Source organism: Chlamydotis macqueenii, chromosome Z (genome assembly GCF_036417535.1).
Source record: "Chlamydotis macqueenii isolate bChlMac1 chromosome Z, bChlMac1.mat, whole genome shotgun sequence".
NCBI lineage: Eukaryota > Metazoa > Chordata > Aves > Otidiformes > Otididae > Chlamydotis > Chlamydotis macqueenii.
In genome coordinates this window covers 34,893,426-34,920,690 of record NC_141593.1, presented here as the reverse complement: position 1 = coordinate 34,920,690, position 27,265 = coordinate 34,893,426, and the positions used below count along the sequence as shown (strand labels likewise).

At 38.9% G+C, this 27,265-nt stretch overlaps 1 protein-coding gene across 2 annotated transcripts in view; it reads right to left on the bottom strand.

Moving 5' to 3' along the window:
• ADAMTSL1 (ADAMTS like 1) overlaps nucleotides 1-27,265 on the bottom strand; it is a 437,941-nt gene that overhangs the window by 128,044 nt on the left and 282,632 nt on the right. For both annotated transcript variants that reach the window (XM_086771491.1, XM_086771490.1), the window contains 2 exons: nucleotides 21,184-21,420; nucleotides 2,314-2,440 (listed from right to left, as the gene is read on the bottom strand). In XM_086771491.1, the coding sequence (XP_086627617.1) occupies nucleotides 2,314-2,440; nucleotides 21,184-21,420 (364 nt within the window). The remainder of the gene's footprint in view (nucleotides 1-2,313; nucleotides 2,441-21,183; nucleotides 21,421-27,265) is intronic.

Here is a 27,265-nt window from a genome sequence, read left to right as displayed (position 1 = left end):
TTGACTAGCCAAACATAATCCAGCCATTCCAGCAAATAAATCAGGCCCTGATCCCAGATATGCTTATGTAGATACCTTTACAATGACAAATAAGCAAGATGCTGACACAGACAAAGTGTCAAAGTGACAGGTATTTAAACAGCACTGAGGAATACAAATCAAAAAATAAATGTAGAGTAAATTTTTGTAAGTTTTTCAGCTTTTAAAATATCGATTTTTTACAGGATGTACATAAACATTTGGAAGCAAACTGCAAAAAGAATTCATATTAATTCACACATGTGAAGGAGATTCATAAGTGTGAATTTACAATTGTAAAAAAGCCAATTTAAAGGAATACATTTTTTATATATTTGAAATTCATACTGTGTTACATAACAACACGTATGTCTACAGCAGGGGAAGGAATACTGACGTGTGGTTTACACAGAGTGCATACAAAATCCAGTTATCTACTGCAGTTCTGTATCACAACTATTTGCAAGCAAATGTGTCTAAACAATCTATTTCCTGACCTTTTTTTCATATTTGTCTTACTTTAAGTCTATGCTCTCTGCCACCTGCTCTTCTAAGATACAGTATTCTTTATATTTAATACCAAAACATTGGGAGTAGGGACTCTATTTTATCAACATTTTAGTACTGTGCATAATAAATTAGTGCCTTTATCCTCAGTAGAAAAGAGAGGACCACCTTTTTACCACAAAGCAACTGGAAACCAATGAATTGTTCCTACAGGAAAACATATCTGCCAAAAAAGTTCACAAATACTATTACGTCTCAAGTAGCCTGGAGATTTCTGAATCTATTCATGTACATTGCAAAAACAGCAACAATGAGGTGAAATTCCATTCCTAAATCATTGTGAATTATTTCCTTTGCCCTGTAATGTGCAGTTCTGCCTCAGCAATGGAACTCTTATGAGGATTATTCCTTTCCTTCCTTCATACAAAATAGTTTTTCTTTCTTCCTTTCTTTCATTCTCTTTCTTTCTTTCTCTTTCATTCTTTCTTTCATTCATTTTCTTTCTTTCTCCCTTCATTCCTTGGTTCATTCCTTTGTTTCTTCCATCCTTCCATCCTCCTTTTTTTTCCTCCTTTCTTTCTGTCTTTTGTTCTCTCTTTCCCTCTCTTTCTCCCTTCCTCCCTCCCCCCCTTCCTTCCTGCCTTCCTCCTTTCTTCCCTTCTTCTCTCTCTTTTTCTTTCTCCCCACTCTCTCCCTCTCAGTTAGCAAACACGGTCCCAGAGATGCATTGTGCTAACTACCCCTGTGTGTGCTGTGCTCCATACCCATGAGGTTATTCTCTGAAAGAGAGAAGCATTTTTAAAAAGCATCTCTCACTGCTCCTCACAGAAACGAAATGTTATCTATATAGGAATCCACCAGTCTACGTGCAGTCTTCAGTAGATCTTATACTACTACATGAACCTTTTAGGTCATGTGCTCTTCAGCACTGGAAAAAGTGCTCCAGAGTGGTGGAGCTGGTCTGATTAAACTCTTAACACCACTGCGTAGGGCTGGGGGTAGGTTTGCAGGCTAGCACACGTGATCCCTTAGATCTGTCTACATAGGCATGAAAGTACGCCTGCCTTTTTACTCTTCCTTCAAACTGATCAGATATGCCCTATCTCTCTTCTCAGAACTTTTCCAGCTCCACCTATGGTGCTGTAATCAGTCTGAAAAGCCTGCCTGGGGTCCAGAATAAACTAACCCTGTCACTGGGGCAAACTAATGCTACTTTACCACTCTAAGTTGAAGGTGGCTCAGACAGCATGTGGGAAGGCCCATGTCTACCCACACCCATCCATGTAGGCATTTCCTGAGGACACAAGCACCTCAGTCCGCACTAGCAGTGAGTGAGTCACCATGCTCAGCATGCAGGCAGGGCTGCAGGCATAGGTCTGGGAAGGAGCACTGTGCCAGGTTGGCACTGTCATTACCCCAGGGTTCCCCTCTGCTGTAGAGCAGCATAAACCACTCTGTTCAGACTGATTTCTACCCCTAGCCAGCTAATATAGCCAGAGCACCACGGGTAGAACCAGCTCTTCTCGTTCTCCTGCTACTCCCAAGCAAATAGCTAGCTGAGATGGGGAATATACTTGTGACGCCTTTCCACAATCCTCTATCTACCCCTACAGCCAGCTGTAATACGAGCGAGCCTGAGTTTTAACCCTAAAGGGTTGTCCTCAATTTGTGGAGACAACCAGACTGACCATGATCTGCCTAAGAAAGAGTGGGGTGCAATCTACCTTGCAAGAAACATGTCTTTCACTAAGCGGGGAAGACGGCATTTTACCAGAAGGGACAGCTTACGTTTATTTGCGGAGAGCTGAGACTTATACTGGCCCCGAACCAGCCGGCAAGTGGACCCATCGCCATTGCAGACCCCACAGTTATCTTCCTTGACAGTGCTTCCCAGCTGGCGGTCACAGCCAACGATCTGGCAAGAAAGAAAGATGTGCAGTTCAACGTGAGCACCTACTGACTGACTGCTGGATCCATCTCTGCAACTAATTACCGTCAAATTTCTCTCTCTGCATCTCTAGAGGGCCATAAAGTACCTTAGCAATGAAAGAGGCTGAGCAAATCTGGTCGGGAGCTCAAACTGAATTCAGACGTGAGACAGTGAGCAGGTTAGTACTCAATGGCTTTTGCAGTCCAGAGAAAGAAAAGAGTATTGTTGCAGGTTGGTTTTTTAGGGCATTGTGAACATTTCTTGGTCAGTCCTATCAGAAATTACACTTCTTAGAGTTTCACAAAGAAAAATGCCTGAAATAGATAAGAAGAGAGATAGGAAGCTGACAGATAAGATAAAGGTAAAGGGCAGCACAGATAAACAGTAACAGGGCTGAGAACTCAGTGAAATTTTACCTGCTATGCAGTTGGGAAAACCATGTGGTTTTAATTATGTTTGACAATAATCCTACTCCACACTATAAATGCCTGTGTTCAAATATTGTTAAAGATCTGATAAAGAAGGAGGCAATAGTTAAAACAAAGGAACTGAGAGTCAGAAATACATTATCTGCTCTAAAATTGACTTTATGCTTATGTGCAAATTTTTTCATTCAAAATTTTAAAACTTGACTAAAAACCTAGGCTTCTCAGTTTGAAAAAAAAATTATAGTTCCCAGGAGAATCAAATATAAATTTATAATTAAACACATTTAAAATTAAATAAATGGAATTTAAATTTATTTAGCACAGTGCTAATGTGGGCCTTTTGTTTGAACTTCGAATTCGGCATCCAGGTTATGAATTTTGCACATAAATAATTGAAATCTAAGAAATTAAGCAAGTCCATACAGTGTTATAATTACCTTTACACATACTAGAAAATGAAAGGCCTTCTAGCATTCTGGCTTGCAAAGTAAGCAATGAAAAAAAATATTTGTGCATAAATACTACTTCTAAAGAGTTTGTGCTAAGACTCTTAGCCAAACAGAGAGTATATATAAACACAGTGAATTTTAAATAAAGTACTTGTTTCAGCTTTAAATTTTCCTCCATCTGAGAGTTCTAGCTAAACCAGAGAGCTGTGACCTAGAAAAGGAAAAGAGCAAATGGGGCGCTTATCATCCAGGCTCAGGAAAGCTGCATAAAAACTCGCCCACTTAAACATTCAGACTAATATTCCTTATTTGCACAAATCTACAAGTGCAGAATTACAGATCTCTGTTAGAGTGAGATGTACTTCTGGGTTTGACACTTTCTCTTCACTTGCCTGTGAAAATGCAGGCTTCAATTAATATCCAGTATTTACTTTTAGCAATCCAATTTCCATTTCTAACATCATTATTTTACTAGTGGCATAACAGCCGTTTCCTTGGTTATCTGTCATATTGATAATATAATTAATTTAATTTAAATCATTGTAAGTTTAGACTCAGACTTCATGAAAGGTGTCATGAAATTTCTCTGACTTTACCCACTTCCAGTGAGTCAGAACTGGGTCATGCTTCTGCATTATATTATGATGTCTCCAGGGGAATTAATGAGGGCTAGTGGAGCAACAGTCAAGATGTGAAAAACAATCACTTGCATGATCTGAAAGCTGTTATGACATAATGACTACAAATCAGGTTAATTTCCTTCAAGTGCATTACAGCTCCCTAGCACCCATAGTGAGAAGGGTCCTGCTGAGGAACCCAGATATGAGAGGAAAGGCCAGAATTCCCTTTCATATCTGCTCTTAACAGGTTTGATATTCACTCAACACTTCAGTCTAGAGCGATATCTAAATCTGCATGCCCTCACCTCTTTTGAAAAGAACATGCAAACTGCCTGGATGTTAAAAGGGCCGGATCTTAAATCCAGGTATAAGGCAACCAATTTCAAAACCAGACTTTGCTACTTTAAAGCCTTTTCAACTTTATGACTCATTAGCTCACACATCGCCACGGGCTCAACTCTGATTAAAGTTAATTTATAAATTGAGCAATTTGGAGCAAAGTTGCAACTTGTAGAAGAAACTGCCAGGAAAATTTCAGGTGTGAAAGGAAGTTATATTAAGGTTTGCTGCTCTTTTTGAGATGGACAGCCACTGCCAGTGTACAGCATAAAAAGAATTATTTTGCTGAAATGCTGTATTTCAAATGGAAGTATAAGCAAAGTGGAGATCTCTTCTGAATATCAAAACTTAGGTAGTATGTACAAAATGTATTCTAATCTTCCTGTACTTGGTAGTCTCCCAGCTAATTTTATGCTATTAGAAATTTTGATTAAATTAAATAAATGGCCTATTTCTCCCTAAGGTTTCTGCAGAGCTTTTTCTTTTAGTCTGTTAGATTATCTGTCTTAATAGATATCCAGAGCTCTGGGAATATGCATGAAATTTTCATTAAAAACCCTATGAGTGATTAACTAATGTGTGAAATAAAAAATGTTTCCAAGTTCACAACTTTTTTTTTCTTTTTTTTCACCCTCACAACCTAAGAAAACCCTTCTTCCATATTTTGGAGGTAATTACATTCAGTAAAAAGGTTGGTAGTGTTTGCAATAGAGTCACTGATGCTTTAAAATGAAACACACTACTCCAGATCTCTTATATTACTTTTTAGTAGCTCTTAAGTGAAAACATTATATAGGCTGGAGCCTTATGAAAGCAAAAGATCAGACAAGGAAATATTAAAGTGCTCCTGAAAAAAAGCACCACTCATAAGAATTATAGCTTTTGTCTCTATGAGCAGAAGAAACATAGTTTTGGCTGAGTTGAGATGAGAATATGTATTTCCATAACATTATTTTCACTCGCCATCAAAACTGCAGAGGATTCCTGCAAAAGATCATAGAATCATACAATAGTTTCGGTTGGAAGGGACCCTTAAAGGTCATCTAGTGCAACCCTCCTGCAAAGAGCAGGGACATCTCCAACTAGATCAGGTTGCTCCATCAGGAGCCCCATCCAACCTGGCCTTGAATGTTTCCAGGGATGGGGCATCTACCACATCTCCGGGCAACCTGTTCCAGTGTTCCACCACCCTCATCGTAAAAAAAGATGTTCCTTATATCTAATCTAAATCTACCTCCTTCTAGCTTAAAACCATTCCCCTGTCACAATAGGCCCTGGTAAAAAGTTTGTCTCTGTCTTTCTTATAAGCCTCCTTTAGGTACTGGAAGGCTGCTATAAGGTCTCCCTGGAGCCTTCTCTTCTCCAGGCTGAACAGCCCCAGCTCTCTCAGCCTGTCCTCAGAGGAGATGTGCTCCAGCCCTCTTATCATCTTTGTGGCCCTCCTCTGGACTCTCTCCTACTGGTCCATGTCCTTCTTATGCTGGAGGCTCCAGAGCTGGATGAAGGAGAGAGAGCAGAACAGAGCAGCAGAATCATCTCCCTTGACCTGCTGGTCACGCTTCTTTTGATGCAGCCCAAGGATGTTGTTGGCTTTCTGGGCTGCAAGCACACATTTTCAGCTCATGTTGAGCTTCTCATCCACCAGAATCCCCAGGTCCTTCTCCTTTTCAATATGAAGGTATGCGTGAAAATATGTCACCAAGAAATTTGCAGAGTTAGCAAGGAATAGGAAGGCAGATTTGTTTCTTTCAGCATCCACCCACAACACGAACAAAACACAGAGGGGAGGTTTTGGAGTGGCTGTTATGAGGGATGCCAAAGATCCAACACACTAGCAGAGATGCAACTATCAGAAAAAGCAGATTCACTTAGGCTGCAGAGCTAGAAAAGCCTGCTGACTAGGGGTGTTTCAGGACTCATCGTGAAAATAAGCACCTCGGAAGATACTGCTTGATCAGCTCGCTAAGCAAAGGACTGATTAAGTAAGTATATTGTACCTCTAATATCCAGCTCAGAGTAATGGTTTGGTGGACACAGTTTGAAACAAAATATTGACATTTTTGAATCAATGGTCTGGGGTATATTTCACTCTCTGAAAAGCTTTGAAATGTCAACTCCTCGTCTTGGTTTGAAACTAGAACCAATGTTGTAATTCTGAAATTTCTGTGGGATGGAAACTTCCTTTTCCAATGCATTCTATTCCTGATCTTAATATATCCTGGGGGGTTTAGGGAGATGAAGTCTTTTTCAATCCATAAAGGACTAGGGAGGAAGCCCCCACCAGGAACAAAAATGGATTACTGCAACAAGTTGTGCCTGAAGTAAGCAGTTTTCATATTCATTTCTATTACATGTTAAGCTTCCTTCCCTTAAAGCAGTGTAATGAAGCACAGACTTTCCACAGTGAAATCTTTTTGAGTTTCCAGTTGCTGAAGTGTGGTCAGAGGCTTGAACTGTAGATTGTTACCGCACAAAATGTCAGAAGCAGCTCCATTCTGTTCCCTGACAATCTAATCCAAACCCCATTAAAATAAAGAAACTGCACTTATAAGTTCAATAGGCTTTGGATGAAGCTCTTGCATATTTCCAAAGGTGTTCCTAGGAAGCTCACTTCTATTGTGGTTAAATTCCCTCATAGCAGTAAAGGCACACTGTGCAGAGCTCTGGAGTCTTCTCAGTATATGGAAGATGTCAACCATGCAGTACCGAAATGAGATTACAGGTGAGTACCAGCTCCCTGCCCAGTTCTTTACCATCTCTGAAGTGAGCTGATATTTTATTCTCCTTATAGGCTTAGCATAAAAATGTTAGCAACAAAAAGCCAGAATAATAACAGCTAATCCCTAGTTGGCTGAGGCTGTATTGTTTTCTGCCATAAGATACCACAGTTCTGCACAGAGGTAAAGATTCCATATTACATTTTAGGCTGAAGTCCCATATTTCATGCTGAGTTTTATTCTCCCCCCTACTCCCACTTCTACTCCACTGACAGCCAGTGAGTTGGCAAAACAGAAGAATAGGGATATTCCTGACTTTGAAATTATTTGAAAAATAATTTTTTTGCAAGACACTGCACGAAAAAAAGATGGGCATGAAGTTAGCAGAGCAACTGCTCCTGTGTGGTTTAAAAGTGTCAGGCTGAAAGTCCCACAGAAGGAGCTGGAACTAACTCACTGAGTGCGTGCGTGAATGTTATGTGTGTATGTGTTCCCCTTGTGGACTTGAACTCTGGCTCAGTTTAACAGACTTTTCCAGAAATAAAACTGGACCAGCAATGACAGATTCTGCTTCAGCCCTGCTAGCCTGGAAATGCCCTGAAGTAAGAAGTTTTCATAATAATTTCTATTCAGTATTAAGAAACTCTGGGCAGGAAACAATGTAATAAAGCAAGCTTGCAAATCTAGCCAATTATAAATAAATCTCTCTGTTTTTCAAAGGGCACGTCTGCAGTTCAAACACCAGAAATTCTGAGAATACGAGAAAAACAAAGTTGCCCTTCACATGGATACTAATGTGGGGCTCGGTCTGGGAGTTGTGTTGATCGTCACTGCTCAGCTGAAGAAAGTTTTGGACCAGAGCCACTGTTTCAGTGGGATCCAAAATCCTGTTTTACAATCAGGATGAAGAGTTGTTGTAGTCTTTAAATTACGGTGGAGAGTACAAGCTTCAGGCTGTACAGTGAACTGGAACTGGGCTGGTGTCTGTGATACTGGGACTCACAACCCCCCCACCAAAGTGATATCTGTCCTTCAGTTCACTGACACCTTACAATGATATTTTGCAGCCTCAGCATTTTTCTGGCACAGCCTGCCAACGTTTTCCTGTGACAAGCAATCTTGTGCAGCACCGAGCACATTCCTATGTCCCAAAGAATTTAGGTGCAAGCACACCACAATCAACAACTACAGTTGAAGACCGTTAGATGATTTTCACAACAGCAAGGCAATTTGTAACTGTGCTGGTAACAGTAGGCCCAGCGACATGTGCAGCCAATGCACTCACTTGGCACTTGACCCAAACACAACTTGCAACTGTTCAGGCAATGTAAACAAACTTCAGTCACCAATCAGTAGCCAAATTTTTAAATATAATCACTGGAGTGACTGAGATCCACCTTCCAACACAATTCCAAGCATGTGTCTGGCCAGCTCAGTGATTTGTTGCTGCTTGTTGCCTTATCTACCACTCATTCACTGGAACCAGTTTGCAGATCCTGCTTAGCATCTGCCCCATCAGCCTAGCAGTCCCAGCTAGCCAAGGTTCTCTGCTATTACTATTTTTAACACGGACCAAGACTCTCATGGAGCCTCACCCGACCAGCGTGGCAGAAAAAATACACTGATGTGGTAAAACACTGGAACAGGTTGCCCAGAGTGGTGGTAGATGCCCCATCCCTGGAAACATTCAAGGCCAGGCTGGACGGGGCTCTGAACAACCTGATCTATTTGGAGATGTCCCTGCTCCTTGCAGGCGGGTTGGACTAGATGACCTTTAAAGGTCCCTTCCAACCCAAACTATTATATGACTCCATGATTCTATGATAATCAGTGGTTCAGCCAAAGCTCCAGAAACAAACAGCAAAAATGTATCAGCAGAAGGAACTTAAGATAAATTTCTATTTCTTAGGTTTCCCTCAGGGAAAAGAATAAATATAACCTCATTCTGAAACCATCCTTGATTTAAAAAGAAGTAATTAAAAAAAAAAAGCTTAAAGTCTAAAAGCTACAACTTCTAAATGAGGATTTATAGAGGCATTAAAATCTTGGATGTGGGAAAAAGGCAACTCCTATCCTTACATGCACATTTCATGAGAAGGAATCTTCCTACATAAAAATTATTGAATTTTTCAGGTTTAATTATACATAACCAACCAACTTCTTTTGTAAGTCAACATAAGAGAGCCCACGGATATAGAAACGAAGCTGTATCTTTTTCATTCTCTGACAATACAGAAATCTAGAGGCTGCCATTCTGTAGGGAGCAACATTTAAACAGAATTAAGTTCCAAGAGTTTATTAACAGATGACAAAAAGGAGAAAAGAGGCTTTTGTGATTATTCATATTCACATATACATTTCTTTCACACTTTGCATAGAACCATAGAATCATAGGACAGTTAGGGTTGGAAGGGACCTTCAAAGGTCATCTAGTCCAACCCCCCTGCAAGGAGCAGGGACATCCCTGACTAGATCAGGTTGCTCAGAGCCTCATCCAACCTGGCCTTGAATGTTTCCAGGGATGGGGCATCCACCACCTCTCTGGGCAACCTGTGCCAATGTTCCACCACCCTCATTGTAAAAAATTTCTTCCTTATGTCCGGTCTGAATCTGCTTTGTTCTTCATCTATGGCTAGATTTGGGTTCACACGTCTATTTTCTGCCAGACTAAGAATAAGTTTCTGTGTCATTCTTGCATGCTTGTGCTCTTAATGATGGAGAACAAAATCCCTAAATTTTTTTTTAGTCAGTGTTCTATAGAAGGTCAATATTGAAATGCTTGATTTTCTTCAGAAGAATTGCACATATTGTACTGGATAGAGAGCTTATTTAACATTTCCAGGGGAAAGATTTGCCAAGCTTTGAAGAAGATGAAAATACTACAACAGAAGGTGATTACAAAGGCCATTATATGTGAAAATCCATCAAGGCACCTCTCCTTCAGCTTCCTTGGAAAAACATGCTTGAATTCAACTAAGTCCTCCCTCTGGACCCATTCTCTTCTCCTAGATTATAAATCATTTAACCGTAAAAGTATTTAAGTGGCATTTGTGACACATTGCATTTCACTGTGATCCTTTGTCAGTTCTGGTGACTTCATGCCATGCTTGATAATGCCACTCAGACGTCTCTTCTGTTGGGTGTACAAGCTTCCTTCCCTCAGAGAGGCTTCTTCTGTTGATAGGAGCCAGTCCTCTGTCAACTGGATCAATGGAGATCTGGTCGCAGTTCTTTGCTACTAACAGTGCCAGCACAGACTTTCTGGTGCTTCAGGCAGTCTGAACAGCACATAATCTGTGCTGTCAAGGAAAAGACTTCACCCACAGTTCAAATATTTGAGAGAGACTGCATGTCCCCAAGCCACTGCTGAAACTACTTAGTCTACATGGTATTCGAACCTGCTGCTCAGGGAGTAGGACTGCATGCAGGCTTTATGGGAAGACACTTGGGATGACAGAGGAAACAAGCTAAAATGCCTGCAGGCCCCCTGTCCTGGAACTTAACTGGAAGCCTTGCCATGGTCTTCAGTGACAATCACACACCTGTTTTGGTAGGGACCCTCAAAACTGCCCAACCAGTGTGGACGTCTTGCTATCTTCACATAGCATTAAACGCTCTGTGCCACTCTACACACCTCAGGCTTTTAGGTGTGCTACGGAAATACATGGACACAAATAACTTCTCGGTAATTGTAACAGAACTCTTAGGAGTCTCCAAACCACTCTTTTGAATTTATTCTTTTTGCTAAGCACTCAAATTACAATGTGCTTCCCTCTCAGCAAAGGAAGGTGCTGTGTGGGCTGCTCGTCAAAGAATACCCACGGCAGACAGTTCATCTGCTTGAGAGTAAGAGCAGGTATTGTTTCTGCTGAATGACTAGAACAAAATATCTCTGTACTGGTGCCAATCTCTGTTGGACCATAAAGCGGAAAACTGATAGCTCAGGGCAGGGGAGTGGATTTCTAATAATGCAAGTGCAGATTCTTTCACACAATAAACATATTCCCATTTCCTTACCACTGTTTGCCACAAAAATGTTGTTACCTGGCGTGATGATAGCATTTTAAGCATTTGGCTATTACACTTAGGAGTCATTAGGTTCTCCACCTCACTCCTTTCTGTGTGCTGGAAAGATGTCAGGCTGGGGGAAAAGCTACTTCTTTCATCTTAGAACAATAATATTCTTCAACAAGAAAACAAAATCAAGATTTCTTATCCACAGAACATGAGGTAGATGAGGACGCGGAGTATTAGACAAAAAGTTCGAACAGCAGTTCAGCTGTTCAGCCTGGCACAGTTCAAAAGCACCTGACCATCAGAAATAAAGAATTCAGTACTTTCTGAAATGTTATCTCCCCAGAAAGCATCTAGGTTTCAGTATACTCTAAAAAAAGATGGATTCATTTTGAACATTTAGGCCCAGGAGCTGGAAACTGAAAAGCCATTATAATTTCCATGCCAAAATGCTGGGCTAAATTGAAAGACAACTTAGAACTGATCCTGTTATAATGCCTTCTACATATCTGAGGAAAAATATCCACCCTCTTGCCTAAATAATACAGTTGTTATTACACCTTTTGCATTTTTCTTCTAGCATTTTATAGCTCAAAAAAGAAAAAAAAAAAAAGACAGCTACAAACAGGAGCCAGAAATAGCTGAACTACAGGAGACTGAAATCCCAGCAACACGTAAATGCTTAGCCTTTTTTTATCCCCAGTGCTCTCCTTTGTCTTAACCTGACTTCTGTTATAGCCTTGGCAGAAGGAAAAGATCATTACTGGATACTGTCAAGGGGGACTGAATGCCTCTAAAGATGAATACACACTGGTAGGAACACAAATGATGCCGGTTTGTAGAGAATTAATGGACAAAGGCCATTCATGTCTCTACTTTGCCAACAAATAGGCAAATTACAGGCTCTTTCAGTCCTTTTGTGTTAATGTAAAACAGCAACACAGGTGAAAATCTCTTTCTGGAAATCATTGTCTCTCAGAGATTTCACAGTTAGATAATATGCCAAATTAAAGTGCAGAAAAATGGGATCTCAAAATAAGCACATGATGCCCAGTGTTACCAATAGCAAGCAAGGATGAGAGTAGTCTCTAATATTATAGAGCAATAAGTGTTGCAGGGTGGAAAAATGCAGGCCACTGTCTTCCAGGACATCAGACAGGGTGGGAAAGAGTCCTGGCCTTCTCCTTCAACTCCTCAAAACTGGAGTTGACTGGAAGGGTCTGAGCGGGGCATGCAAAGAAGTCAGGGCCCAAGCTAAGGAATAACTAGGAATGGCCATGGGCCCAGGTTCATCCCACAGGGACTGTCGTGGCCCAAGGCAGTTTAATGAGCCTTCAAGAGCCTCCCGAGGTGATCACCTACTTCGTGTTCTTTAAAATCCATATTTTACCTGTATCAAGCAGGTTTCCTGTGCCAGTCAGTACAATATCCACTCTCCAAACACACCAAACACAGTGTTAAGTGACACTGTTATCCTGATTAGCTCTATATTTTGGCCTGAGTTGCATACAGGAAAGGACCTCTGCCACAACATTTGCAAAGAGAAAGAAGAAAAAGAAAATGTCCATCCTGAAATCATGGCAGATAGGCAATATTACAGAGTCATCTATTTAAAGGAGAGCAGATTTTTCCACTCTTCTGACATAACGCACCAGTCAATGTAGTCTCTGTCTCTGATGAAAAGACTTAGAAGCACACATATGTGTGTGCATACAGCCATTTGAGTATATATATATACAGAACATAATAATTTGGTAAACTGGTAACTACCCAGTGGGAAAAACTATTTAACAAAATGTAGCTGTGCCGCAGAAAAATCTGCAAAAACATCTGCAAAGCATGATATGGGAAAAGATCAGGTGTGTAAGTTTAAAACCCCCATGTAATGACAGATGTTCCTGTTTATCACATTCTTGTATTGAAATGTTGCTTCACCTATTAAATCTCCAAACCGTACTGAAGAAAGCAGCATATGATCATTCAGAAGGTAATTTTTCCCTTAGATTAAAAATATTTTTAGAATTTGTGAATCTCAACACAATAAATTTCTTCACCTATTACAGATTCATAACAACAAATAAGTAACATCAAGATAATAAGCAACAGTATTTGATGCTAATATTTAAAATAAATATTTTTTATTTGTGAAGAAGCTGTATGCAACTATCCTCAATACACTTCTGGCAAAATGTTCTTAACCCAGTGCATTCACTGCCTCAGTTTGAGACAAACAATAGCTTTGAAAATTCAGATGAGTTTTGTTGGTTACAATTCTATTGCAATACTGACTTAAAAAATAAACAAGCTGTAGAAAGTCATTGCACTTTATTAAATCATCTTTTCTAATGTTTTTTAAAACCAGTGTTTTTCAGCCTGTGTCCATAGTGTACTGGGGCCCATAGACTGATCACTTACATGACAGGTATTCTTCACTGTCTGTGAAAGGTAACTAAGGCAACTAAGCTTGTTGTCAACTGACTTGAATTCACTATGCAGCCCAGCAGGAAAAAGTCTTAGGAATCAATAAACCAGAAAAGTTAAAAGCTACCTCTAGTAGTATTTGGTAGTAGATCTGTAAAGAACAATTTAATAGTAAGGTAAGCATTTCTGGGATGCAGCTTTTAACTGACAAGCTTTAAAACTGAAAGTATGTGATGGAGAAAGATGGACAGTTTGGGAAAAAGAAATGAAAGTGATTTTTCCAATCCTGAACATTTTTGTAGTAACAAACTTATTTAAAGGCCTTCTTAGAAATTCCCAGCATTTTTATCACTGGTCTAATCCTGCTATTAGAGCTATAATATGATTAATTCTGTTATTCCACAATACGTATTAAATAATTTAATGGTCTTTAATATAAACAACAACAATAATAGTAGCAGTAATAATAATACTACTACTCAGACAATTAGGATCAGAGTTGTTTTTTCTACAGCAGGATGGTCTGAAACTGCTGTAAAATTATTCCAGGTTTATGTACAAATAACAGAAAGTAAAAGTAGATCTCTTCTATCTTGATTCTTTGGAGAAACTTAAAGGAGTCAATAGGTCTTATACACCTGTATGTATAAGAAACCAGTAGATATTTAACACATCCCAGACACATGTCTCACCAATTCCTTGGGCTAGTAAGACTGATTTTGATTCTTTAATCATTCAACTAAATTTTCTATTAAGTGTAGCATCATTCTTTTTTAAAAGTTTTTGCAATACAATTGACACTATTTTTCAGAGACAGTGGCTACACTTTTTGTCTCTGATGGGAGACCTTACATAGTTGCTCCCTTTCAGCAGCTAGGTAAAAGGCAGTATTCTAGTTCTGGACATTTTCAATGTGTAATCTTCCAATATGAAAACGAAATAAGCTTTGTAGAGGCTGTCATGATTTGTTGCAGAGAAGGACTCCTGTTGAGGAGTTGTGGCTGAAACATTTAAAGAAAGACTCCAAATTACACACCTCACTGTGGCTTGTATTGCAGGCCAAAAAAAAAAAAAAAACGGTGCATTAAAATATTAAATGCCTGTGAGAATGAAGGGGAGGCAGCAATTCTGTGTGGACAAGAAAGTTGCCATATTTTCACTTTCCTGGTTCCTGTGAAGCTGGTATCCCTGGGCTGGGAGGAGAAAAGGATAGCAGAGGAGGGCTATTCCACAACTGTAAGTAAAAGAGACTTCCCAGACTGCAAGGATCTCATCAACGAATGTAACTTCAGGGATGCAATACTCATTTATATCCAGTGAGAATTTGGCTATTATATTGATGGGACATGCTTTTTGGAAACACAGTGCAGCATCTTACAGTCTGGCCAGTCTGTATTACAGTCTGATATTTAATAAAAATAATAATATTTATTTTTAAAAAAATTCCTGATTTGGTGCTGTACAGTAACACGTAGATTCTACCATTAGTACTGGAGATAGAAGAAGCCTTTAATAATTCTTGATCACTCATTTGAGAAGGCAAAGACTGATTTTTCTTGTTCTTCCTTGCCAGAGTTAATAAAAAGAACATTTGTGGAATTCACACAAGCACAAGACAAAATTTAAACTGAGAGAGAACCAAGTATGAAGACTATGACAACAGGAAGAACAAGTGAAAGGCATAAGGAAAACAGAAAGAGCCAGAAATGAAAATGGAATATTTCCCCTTCAGCAGAGAGAGAAATCCAAGATAATTTTTATTTTGGCAGGGACCTTGGATAACAAGAAGATTTTGTTTTCATTAGTAAAGGTTCCAACCACTGCTGCAACATGGCTGCATTTCTCTAGAACCCAAAGCGTGAGGGAAGAAAGAGATGCACTGACAGGCAGCTGCTTAAGTGAACAAGCAAGGGAGACCACCCAGTTAGAGACATGGCAGGCAGTAACGGGGACGTGTCAGGAAAGGTCACAGTCCACAACCAACTGAAGGCATCAGGTGAAAGAGGATAAAAAATGTGTGGTGACAGAGAACAAAACAGATGTATTTAAAATCACAGAAACAGAGAAGTCCATGCTTTTACCAAATTACAGTATGATTTTGGTGAGCACCATATAAGGCTGGTTCTTCACCAGAATGTTGTGTAATGAAATGAATGACATACAAGAGACGTTTTCTCCAGGTGAATTTCCAACAATCCATTCATAGTACTGTGGTCTGGAATACCCCCTCCAGAGCAGGAGCACCTTGTAAAGCAGAAGGTGGTGGCAGATGCCTGTCTATCTGACCCCTCAGATGACTGAGAAATGGATGCTCCAGAAACTAGACCAAATCCTTGTTAGAAGCAAGGACATTCAATCTAACTATCACAATTTTGCCTGAAAACATTCAGCTTGTTTTAAACTTGCTAGAAGTTTTAGTAGAGTATATTAGAACGGAAAGAAATTTGGGGGTGGGGAAGAATCTAGTGCTACTCAGTACATGTGACAGCAATTTTCATTCTTTCTGAAGAGTCAGCCACTTCCTTCTGCTTGTGCAGCCTTCTCACAGAAGAAAAAAAGATAAAACCCAACATCTTTCAAACTGCAATAAATGCAGAAGAGACATAGGACAGGAGCAAGAGCTTCAGCTCTTTTAAGCTAACTAAAAAGAAAGAAGGAAGGAAAAACATAAAGAAATAGAGCAAGAAGGAGGAAAAAAAAAGGGAAAAGGAAAGGAAGAAACAGGGAGGGGGAGAGAGAGAGAGAAAGGAAAGAAAGAAAGAAACAAACCAAATGAGGAGAGAATGAAGGACAAATCCAGACAAGATCCATGTTATTTCCTTTTTAGAGATTAAATATTAGGAGGGAGCTGCATGAAGCAGGGTGGAGAAATCAGTGTTCTAACACACATACTCAGTGGAATGATTCTCTCTTTTTGTTGCTATAGAATCATAGAATCATAGAATGGTTAGGGTTGGAAGGGAGCTTCAAAGGTCATCTAGTCCAACTCCCCTGCAAGGAGCAGGGACATCCCTGACTAGATCAGGTTGCTCAGAGCCTCATCCAGCCTGGCCTTGAACGTTTCCAGGGATGGGGCCTCCACCACCTCTCTGGGCAACCTGTTGCAGTGTTCTATAACTCGCATCGTAAAAAATTTTTTCCTAATTTCTAATCTAAATCTACCCCCCTCTATTTTAAAACCATTACCTCTTGTCCTATTGCAACAGGCCCTACTAAACAGACTTTCCTCATCTTTCTTGTAGGCCCCCTTGAGGTACTGGAAGACCGCTATCAGGTCTCCCCAGAGCCTCCTCTTCTCCAGGCTGAACAGCCCCAACTCTCTCAGCCTGTCCTCATAAGAGAGGTGCTCCAGCCCTTTTATCATCTTTGTGGTCCTCCTCTGGACCTTCTCCAACTGGTCCATGTCCTTCTATGATGATATAAAGTGTGATAAGAAAGGATAGCCCTGATTTCAAATAAAAGCATAATACAAGATATTTTTTAAAAAAATAGGACTGTCAATTTTTCTGACATAGACATGTATCATTAAGACAGTCAACATGCAATACTCAAAAAAATGAATTTTTACTCCTAATAATGGAGACAGAAGTTTTTTAAAGCTCTTGTCCTCAGTGGATATGAAGATGAGCAGGAAACTCTTGTTTGTACTTCAGTGTGAACAATCATTAATGAGTCTGAAATGCTGCTTCCACAAAGTATAGACAATTTATTCTGAGTCTCACAGGTGCAACCGAGGATCACTCGCAAAGTGAGACCAGTAACTCCAACTTTGTAACTCCAGGTAGAAATTGCTTATACCCTGAAAAAATCAATAATGGATTTAGAGTACGGGAATTTATGTAAAAACAGGGAAAATTAAACTAGAAATTGGAAGTTTTAAAATGTGTTGTGCTCTTGATCTCCATTAATTCTGTCCATATAGACATTTCCTAATGTGGAACATTAAAGCTCTATTTTTCTTAAAGAGCATTCTATTGACTTGAGCATAATAGTTCAGTCTAGTTGCATTATACCAATGGGAAATACTTTATCCTGAGGTAAACTCAAAACAAGACCCAGAGATTGCATCTGAGAAGTAATCTGTATATCTTAAAAAAAAAAAAAGATAAAGAAAAAGAGGCCCAAATAACACAGATATATGTAGAAAGGAACAAGACAAATTAGGAAGTAATAAAAGACATTACAAAAAAAAATATCTGTCACCTATGGATTTAAAAGTGAAACTCCAGAAAGAAAAAAAAGACTGCTCAGAAATTAATTCCCATTAATTTCTTAGGTGTTTTACACAAAGAACAATGGTAAGATATAGCCTGTCTCTACACGGAAGATAAATACATTTTGTTTATGTAATATGGGGAGCGGCAAGACACACACAGCTTGCATGATTCCTGAACTGGTACAGTCATGTGTATTGCCCTATAGCATGAAGCATGTCTGAAGCAGCAACTGCATAACCTCTCACATACCCTACCTCTGTAAATATAAATAATTTAAACATATTTTTAAGAATTTCTAACCATACTCTTCATTAAATCAAAGATTCAGGGATACAGCTTGCTTTACACACAAAGGTGCCTTTTCTTGTCTTGAATACAATCAGAAGTCTCTTCTGACTTTAACTGGTAGGTGGTCAGCACATAAAACAAAGACAACAGCTGGATAACTAGTAATTAAACAAAGACTCATAAATATGCTAATAAGCTAATAGTAATTCTAAACCTCCAAACAATAGGAAAAAAAAAAGAAGGGATAAATACGAGAGAGAGATCTTTTAATTTTGCACTGTTGCATCTTGTGAACAAACGCATATTTACCCATGAGAGTGAAAACCAGCACCTTTTAATTAGGAAAGTGTACTGAGGCACACAGAAGGCAATATAACTCTTCATTTCTGCCATTAATAACCTCAGGAACAGCTTGTGAGCAAACAACAGGGCACGCGATGGCCCAAATCTCACATGCTAAGAACTGTCCTTGTGGTTAGTTCAGAAAGCTGACCCAGTTGTTTCATCTGCTGGGAAAAATGCACTATGTCTGCGTAAGCATACGCTGTTCTTAATGTCACTTTTACTACTTCAGGATTCTTGCACAGACTTTAATTGAATAGGCATGTTTATATGTTTTATAAAATGTTCTATCTGAACGACATTCAATTTCTTCTTGACTGTCAACTACAGCATAAAAAAATCATACCTATGCATGTAATCAGAATGTACTATAAAAATCCATATACTGTAATAAAGACCCATTCAAATAATACTTGGATCAATGCAAGCCCCCTAGGATGGCAAACTCATAGTTGCTTTCAGTTGTTTTGCTCTTCATCCCCGAGACAGTGTAACTGCTTGTTGCAAAAAACCTGTTATGAAACATAATTCCAGTTTTTAATCATCAGGACCTTAGACTGAATACAAATCTCAGGAAACTGCATTTTTTCCAGTTATGACAAAACGATGCCTTTGTATTGTTACAGCTGTCTGCTGCACTGCTCCAAATTACGCAGTTCCAGTAACATCTCATGAAAATGTTGTTGAACCCCCAGGATCATTATGAACTCTCACAAACTACTGAGACCTGTGATTGTTGTGTTTAAAGTGTGTTAACGATTTTAGGTAAGTGGTAGCCTGCAGCTACTACTCCAAATGCACAGAAATAACTTCTAAGATCATATTTTGTCTCCTCTGAAATCTACATGCGTTCACCATGCTTACAGAAGAAAGCTTATTCACACAAATGTTACTGAGCAAGAATGGTCTGGTTTGTTCTTCCATAATACTATGGTCTCCCATTCTTTTAAAAGACCTTTTTTAGAGGCCATGGAAGAATATTGCTTTCAGAGAAGGTTCATCATTAATTCCAGCAAATCTCATATTGTTTACCTTCCTGAACTGCTTAGGTATTATTAGCTACTGCTGTGACGGTAAAGCAGTTGCTGTCCTAAAGCATAAAATCAGGGCAAATCTAGCTATGAAGTTTCTAATGCAATACCTCTACCCTCATAAAGATATGACTGGCTAGCAGGGATGCACTGTGACAAGAATATTTTGAATTGCTTTAAATTTAACGCAGTCAAAACTACAAAATTATTCTCTGTGAGGAATGTAGCATGAGCATTTCTATTTTAATTTTTTTTTTGGCCATCCTAAAAAATTATGCAGTAACTGTAAAGCATATGGAAATGTTGATGAAGAAACTGAACGCTGAAGATCATGGAAAATATACAGTCATTGTGTTTATGCATTAAAAATTATTCTATCATTCTAGGCTATATAAGGAAAGAGTTTAACTGAAATTCCCCAGGGACACCAGGGCTAGTATACTTGTCTGTTTTCAAAATACTTACCTTAGCCACAGAGATAATTAAGAAAAAACATCAATCTTCACAGTTGTAATACTGAAGCTACCTTCAGGCTTCCAGGAGTAAGAAGTGTCATGAAAATGCAAATGAGTCTGTTTTAGTAGTGGATGCTTATGAGCTCTGTTCCTAAGGGAAGGTTTTCTTGGAAAGGTATGCTTCATATTTGGACCAAACCAGAAATCAGCCTGACGCAGAGCCTGAATACACTGCTTTTAATTCCCAGGTCACTATAGGCAGAATACTTTGAATCGTTTTCCCATCCAGATTCCTATGCCCCCAGTTAAGTTTTTAAAAGATTAAAAAACACAAAAGAAGACTGAAATTAGTCTGTCTCATCAGGCAATCTGGAATTTTGAGAAACTTATGCACTTGGCTGAGGTCAAGAGGTCTAGATGATTGCCTTCTTCAGATCACAAATGAGATTAGCCCAATAACTGCCTACTCTGTTTCATTTACTGCAGGACTGCTTCTGGCTCAGAACAGATAATCAAAGAGAAAGCAAACAGGGAGGAAAGCTTCCAAAGGCACATAAAGTGGCTGAAAACACACTAGAAAGCAAACAACACATTGAGTCTACATAGATTTGAAGGAGATTAGGCACCAAAACATGAATCTAGACTCAGCCTTTTCTGAGATTTAGGTGTGCTCAGTACTTAACAGAGATGGCACAAATCTCCTCCCCTCCAAAAACCCATAACCTACATGTAGTTCAGGAGACCAAAATGTGATGTAAATAGGTTCAAAAGAGCAGCAATAAGAAGTAAAAGCACAAAAGTAATATAAAACCAAATCTGGATGACAATAAGTTGTTTGAATGATCAATAGATCTCCATGCACTGTGAAGTGGAGGGTTAAAAAGTCTTCCTATCTTGCTTTTAACAAACATGGAAGCTGAGGACCAAGGAGATGTAGCAGCTTGCTTAGTTCTGTGGCAAATCAATGGCAGATTTTCCAGGTTAGTACTTCATCTACTGCTATGTGGTTTATGACTTACAGGAAGCAATAACCCTTAAAGAGAATGTAATTTCGTAGACTTGGAAAACTGTGATATATCCAAATTAAATTTAAAACATTATTTTATTATGGTGCTTTGAAATGAGATCTGCTACTACAGCTAACTATACAAAACAATTCAAAAACTGATAATACATTCCTCAAAAAAAAAACCCCAAGGAAATAGCATAAAGTGAGAAAATAACCTTTGAATTTGTATGCCTTCCAAACAAAGTAGAAGAAGTAAGCTTAAAAGAATGAAAACAGATTATTAAAATGAAGACCCTAAAATGACACAGATATGGATGAGGAGAGAGATTCATCACATGAGAGAGATCTGAGGGAAGGAGTCATGAGGAAAGGCGTTAGGGTACGGCTTCTCTCCTTACTTGGCACAAGCCACTGATGCACATATCCAGGGATTCAGTGTAGCATCGGGTCCCATCCAGAACCTTTGGTGCCAGCTCCACAACCAGAGCCACTCCTCTGGCCTGGCACTTCAGTGAACATGGGTTGTCGGGGTCGTTAGAGACCGGAAGCCACTCATAAAACTGTCCCTGGTACTTGACGTCGTTGTGAGCAGAGCACTGCTGGGCACGAAAATCACCTGCTTCAGGCGGGCAGTCCTGTAGAAAATAAAGAGGAAAAGCTCAGCAGGTCTGTTAGGGACAGCCAGTCACAGTTGCCAGATGTAGACAGTTTTTCTGTTTAGACAAAGATGACTGATTGAAATAGCTACAGCTACACATAATTCAACTGGGTAATTATACCTTTCTTTCTTCTTTCCGCTAAAGTACTGAAAGAACATCAAGACCATGTGTAAATATGTTTGGGACATAAGAAATGGACTGTACGTGTTGTAACCACAGCCCTGAAATGCTCCTGCTGAATCTCCTTCCACTTGTGCACATATGTGGAGAAGTATGTTTGCACAGCTGCTCTCTGCCAGCCACATTTTCCTCTTTGTTTGAAGAGAAAGAAAAAAGAATTACGTGATTTAATTGTTTGTTTATTTAAGCTCTCTTCACTAGCTTTTTTTTCCCTTCAGTGACCTAAATCAGCTGGTAGGGCAACAGGAATCAGAAAAATGTGATACTTATTTAGATTTCTTTAACTTGAGATTTCATAACTCACATAATTAGCTACTTAGTACTATTTTACTGGGAAGATCTTTATAAAGATCAGGAGATTTGTAAGAGATATGAGACACAGAAACACTACTCTGAAGACAGTACACCTGATATAAAAAACAAAGTCCAGTCATATTAGTTAAAGTCTCTTGCTGATGAGAATGTGAAGCTTTTCTTACAGATGTATACTTTCTTGTCATCATTTAGCACTGAAAACCATGAGTCAAGTTCTCAAGAAAGCAAGAAGAAATTCAAAATCATGCGACTTCAGGCAAAATAAACATAAATTCTTTTTTATCTCCTTTCTAGTTTTTGATCCTTGAAAACGATCTTTCAAGTTTTCCTAGGCAAGCAACCACAGAGGCTAGAGATAATTGGTTTTTTTTAGAAGAAATCTGAATTTTTCACATAATTACAGGAATACAGGAGCTAAGCTTTAGGAAAAATGTTAAGCATAATGAGAACTGTGACAAAAAAGCAAATGTTGGCATATGACTGCCTCAGATTATTAAAGTCCCATAGTCCTCCACCATGCTGCTATAAGGAAATCTGGTCTTCGATGACATCCAGTGAAATAGCAGGTGAAATGAGTATCTGTTATACCCTTTGCTGTAACAAAGGGTAGCACTGTAACGTTTTTAATAGACAATCATAAATGTCAATCATAGACTTGATAGTGAAGGATATACAACCACATAATGAGATAATATCCTTATGAAATGCTTGTACTCTCTATTTGTCCTCAAACTACTTCAATCTATAGAAAGTATCAGTGATGACAACCTGATTCACAGACTTCTTACCCTCCCAGCTAGGAAAGTCTTGCTGCTACTGAGGCAAAACTTCTCTTCTGAGGTGTAAATAATCACCTTTTTTTTCTCAGACCTTTTTCTACACCTTCATTCCCTAATTCTTTTCTGCCTCTTTTCAACAGGACAGGTTATTACAGCTTTCAACATGAATGGCATGGGACTTCCCTGCCACTTTATAACATTAAAGGATCATTGTTTAGCATTAAGGCCTAAAATAAAACATGTCTTAACATCAAGCCTTCAAATCTCCTCCTGAAGCAAACTGGCTATAAATTTGTCATTTGTATACCCTTTGCTCAAAACTGGAATAACCAATCTGGCCTCTCATTCACTGTATAGTGATGTAGTTGTGCCCATTTTGTTTGAATGCTGAATGATGCTGGATCACACTGCTCCAAACATGTCTTATAATGAACTATGCACACATAAAAGCCATGGCCTTAAGCCACAGATCGTCAGCTAATTTGCTTTGTACCATGAGATCAAATTCTTAGTTAATTTGCTTCGCATTTGAGTGTGATGCAACCCAAAAGTAAGGGGTCAAGTCCAGTCAAAAGTTCTATTGTTTCAGTACAAGGGAATAGTGTCTCTGCTACAAAAGGTTAAATGGATTAAGGTGTAAAAAAAAAAAAAAAAGGATTTGGGCTAAATCTTACTCTAGAAAAATATGTATCAAAAAGCAATAATCCAGAGCTCATTCATCCTTTTTGAAAGTGGAGGTTGAAAGTCCAAGCTAGCAACTGTAATTTACTGCTGGAGGACTTAGACAGCAGACAGTTTTTCTATTCATGTTATGGAAGAATAAAAAAAAAAAAAAAAAGTAAAATGTTGGAAGTACTTCAGTTTGATTTTAAAATCTCCAGAAAATCTTACAGGCAATCAGGCCCTTTTTGTTATCTGAGCAAACTGCTGATATAGGACAAAGTTTGGACAGCACCACAGAGTGAAGAGAGCCGAAAAATATGTGGGAATTTCATTATTCCTCTATAGCTGTGTAATTACAGAAAAAGTGGTCTTTATGTTTTCCTTTGAAACAGAGGATGAACAAGACAGTTACAGCTTGACCCAAGATCTGGTTTAGCTCTATTTTCGAATAGAGAAGAGACAAGCAAAGAGGAACACTGTGGCCTTATTTCCTGCCACAAAATCATCTGGTGCATACCCTTCTCTGAGTTTTTCTGTCCATAAATGAATACAGTCAGGTCTATTTGCTTGGCTTAGTCTAGTTGCAAAGATCCAAGCCAACTCTCTTGTTTGGTTCAAGCTTGGCTCTACCTTTGAAACTTCTTGGCTTGCAATAGCTTTATTTTTACAAAGACAGAAAGGCCCAATAAAGCACACGACTTACAGAGTTCATAATCCTGCTTTGTACAGCATTCAATACTATGTTTGTTGTGTTGGATTTTATTTTTAAATCAAAGAAAGAAAAAATGTACAGTCAACATAAGCTTTCAGGACACGGCAGGTGACCAGGACCAATGTTAAATGCCTCCAGTCTTTGATATCCTGATCAAAATAAAACAATGGATTTAAATAGTAGAGCTTGTGTTTAAAAAAGTTTTAATGTGAAACTTGAAGCCGCTCAAAGAATACATTTAAGCAGTTAGAAACGCAGACATGCACACTTGTCTTGGCAGACAGATATGAAAAAGGGTCACAGCCTGACCCACCACTTTTCTCCTGCTGAAATCCTGGATCCTAAATCTACCTGAAGGCCTTGAAGTTCCCTTTCCCTGAGGCGGGAATTTTTCTGCCAGTTAGGAAAGCGCATGTACTTGCACCTATACTCATAACACCTGCATAACCTATGTAATGTTTTTTTATACCAAAACAGATAATGTTAAGAAAAGTACTGATCTGAATATTAGTCATTATTAGACACAGGCCACTGAGACTGAGAAATTAGGAACTGTACAGAATTTGGCACTGCATATTAGTCTCTTGTCCATGTTTTGTTTTTTTTTTTTATTTCTAAACTTACTATTTATTGTTTGTATTATATATCAGTGGGGATCAGAGCCTTTTTGTGCTGGGCTTTGTGCAATTGTATAATGAAAGACAGATACAAGTTTACAGCCTATAAATGAGTATTTTAATTGCTGAAATAACAGGTAGGGCAAAGCCAGTGTTTTGCTGCATATTTGTTCAAGCAATAAATTGCTATTTTCTTCTAAACACTTTGCACCCCTTTAGATAAGAGGGTTTGTCATTTTGAGGCCTGCGCCTGTGCCTCACCAGTGCAGTGCTGGCTCCTGGACAGGAGAGGTTACAGACTCTGACTCCACAAACTCTTTCCCCCTTTTAAAAAAATCAGCCTGCTTTCAGTATGTGCATGGGGGCTTGGTGGAAGGGGATCCTCTTCTACTGCTGCCAGCTAGTCCTGCTTCCTTGATCAGAGCAAAGTTATGTTTTACTCCACCGAAGGGTCTGATCCTGCAAGCTATCTAACACTACGCAGTTTGTTTACCTGCACAACAGATGAGCAGACAAGAGTGAGCCCATGCTTTGAGATAGCCAGAAGTCACAGGGCCAAGTCAGTGAACCCGAGGCAGAATATCTTTGCACGGGTTATGTAGTTCTGCAAAGTATTTTGCTCACCACATCCACACGGCCTGTGTTTGGCTTGGAGCATGCAGCCACGCTGGTATCTGGCTACAAATGCACTACAGTCCTGCTTCAGGTTACTCCAGCTTTTGTGCTATATTCAGATCTTACTAGTTTTGTTTTCTCTTGGAAATTACCTGTGGCCCCTGCAGATATGAGGAACTGCTGCCATTGCAATCCTTGAAGAATCAGAAAGAACTAATAAACTTGAAAGTCTCATCTAAATCCATGTATCTTCAAGCTTCCTATTCATTAAGAGTTTTTAGGGAAGAAAATTTCCAGTGAATAGAAAACAACTGTTCCTTCTCTAACTCTGTGAGTCCTAGATGGCTGTTTCATGACCTTTAGCTTGTGAAGGCTCATGAGATATTTCTGAAACACTGAGCCTGTTTTGGATACCTATAATCTCTGTTCATCCCATCGGGTCAAGATTTCCTTCACTGCAATGAAAATATATATCATTTTAAAGATGATCAGAAACCCCTTTGATGTATGAAACCTATTTTAAAATAAACACAGGAGTTTCATCTTCACCTCTTAGGCACCTAATGCTGGCCACATTATTGTGGCTTCATTCTCTTCCTCACATCCAAATTTTTTTTTTCAACTTGACCTCTTATTTGACCCTATTATAATTCATAAGATACATGGAGTTTTGCCATGTTTGAAATACATTCAAAACAATTTTTATTAATCAACAAACCAGTGGAAAAGATAAGATGAATCCCAGATGTCCCTTGATGGTGATAGGTAGATCAGATTTCATGGGACAAAAGAGGGTCAGGCTTTTTAAAGTTTACTTAGTGGGTGAAATGTGGTAGATCATATCTAAGCCATGAGAGGTGGAAACAGTCGAGGAACCCTAAAACAGTTTACAAGATATGTGCTTGTATATTTGCAAAGGCCAAGAATGATTTACTATACCTGGATCTTTTCCTCTGTGCAAAAAATGACTAACAACTAGACTAGTCTGTGCAGCATCTGATAGAACAGCTTATTGAAACAGTTCCATAAAGTACGCACGGTGTTTCTGTCACACCGATTTCCCTACTGAAAAAGAAAGCCTGAAGTCCTCAAGCAGGGGCTTGCCCAAAACTAAATGAGAACTTTAGATAAAAGTACAGAAACTTAGGAGATCTAGGGATTTGACGAAGCTTCACTTGGCCTTGAAGCCTTGTTGAGTGCCCTGGTTGAATTAAGTTCCTTGCAGCCAGATTTTTCACTAGTCTAGTCCTGTGAACTTCTAAATAGGTTAGGATCATCCTTAGCTGCTTAGATGGAGAGGGGCTCACACTATAACTTTCTCTGACAGCCTCAAGACAGTGCAATATCTGACCAGGAGAAGCACGGGAGAAACAATATGAACAAAGTAAATGGGAGAATATCAGCAGATGCTTCTAGTCTGTATTAAATAAACACGGAATGGAGATGAGGACTAAACAGTTGGTGAAGTATAAAACTCTGTGAATATTTGTCATTAGAAATACTTATAAAATAATTTTCTTATGAAAAAGCTTTCTTTAAACTATGTTCCAATACTTCAATATGCAGCTTCTAATGTCATTTTAAAATTTTTGGGTTTTGATACCTTTGAAATATCTAAGTGAAATGTTTAAATTAGATACAGTACCTTATATTTCAGCTTGAAAAATGTTCAAATTTTTCAGTCAAAAACTAATACAAGTACCTAATATTAGAGTATATTTTCCTAAAACCACCATGGCTGCCATATTGGCAGATGAAAAAGAGACATCAAAATTTAAAAAAATATATTATCAGAAATATTGAATTTAAATCTATGAATCATCCAGAATCCTGAAGAGTCCTGAAGAAAGTCCTGAAATGCCCTGTCATGGAAGTGATCTGGGTTGTTTGGTCTACAAAGATTCTTGATGCATTTACACAGAATGACAACAAAAGGAGTC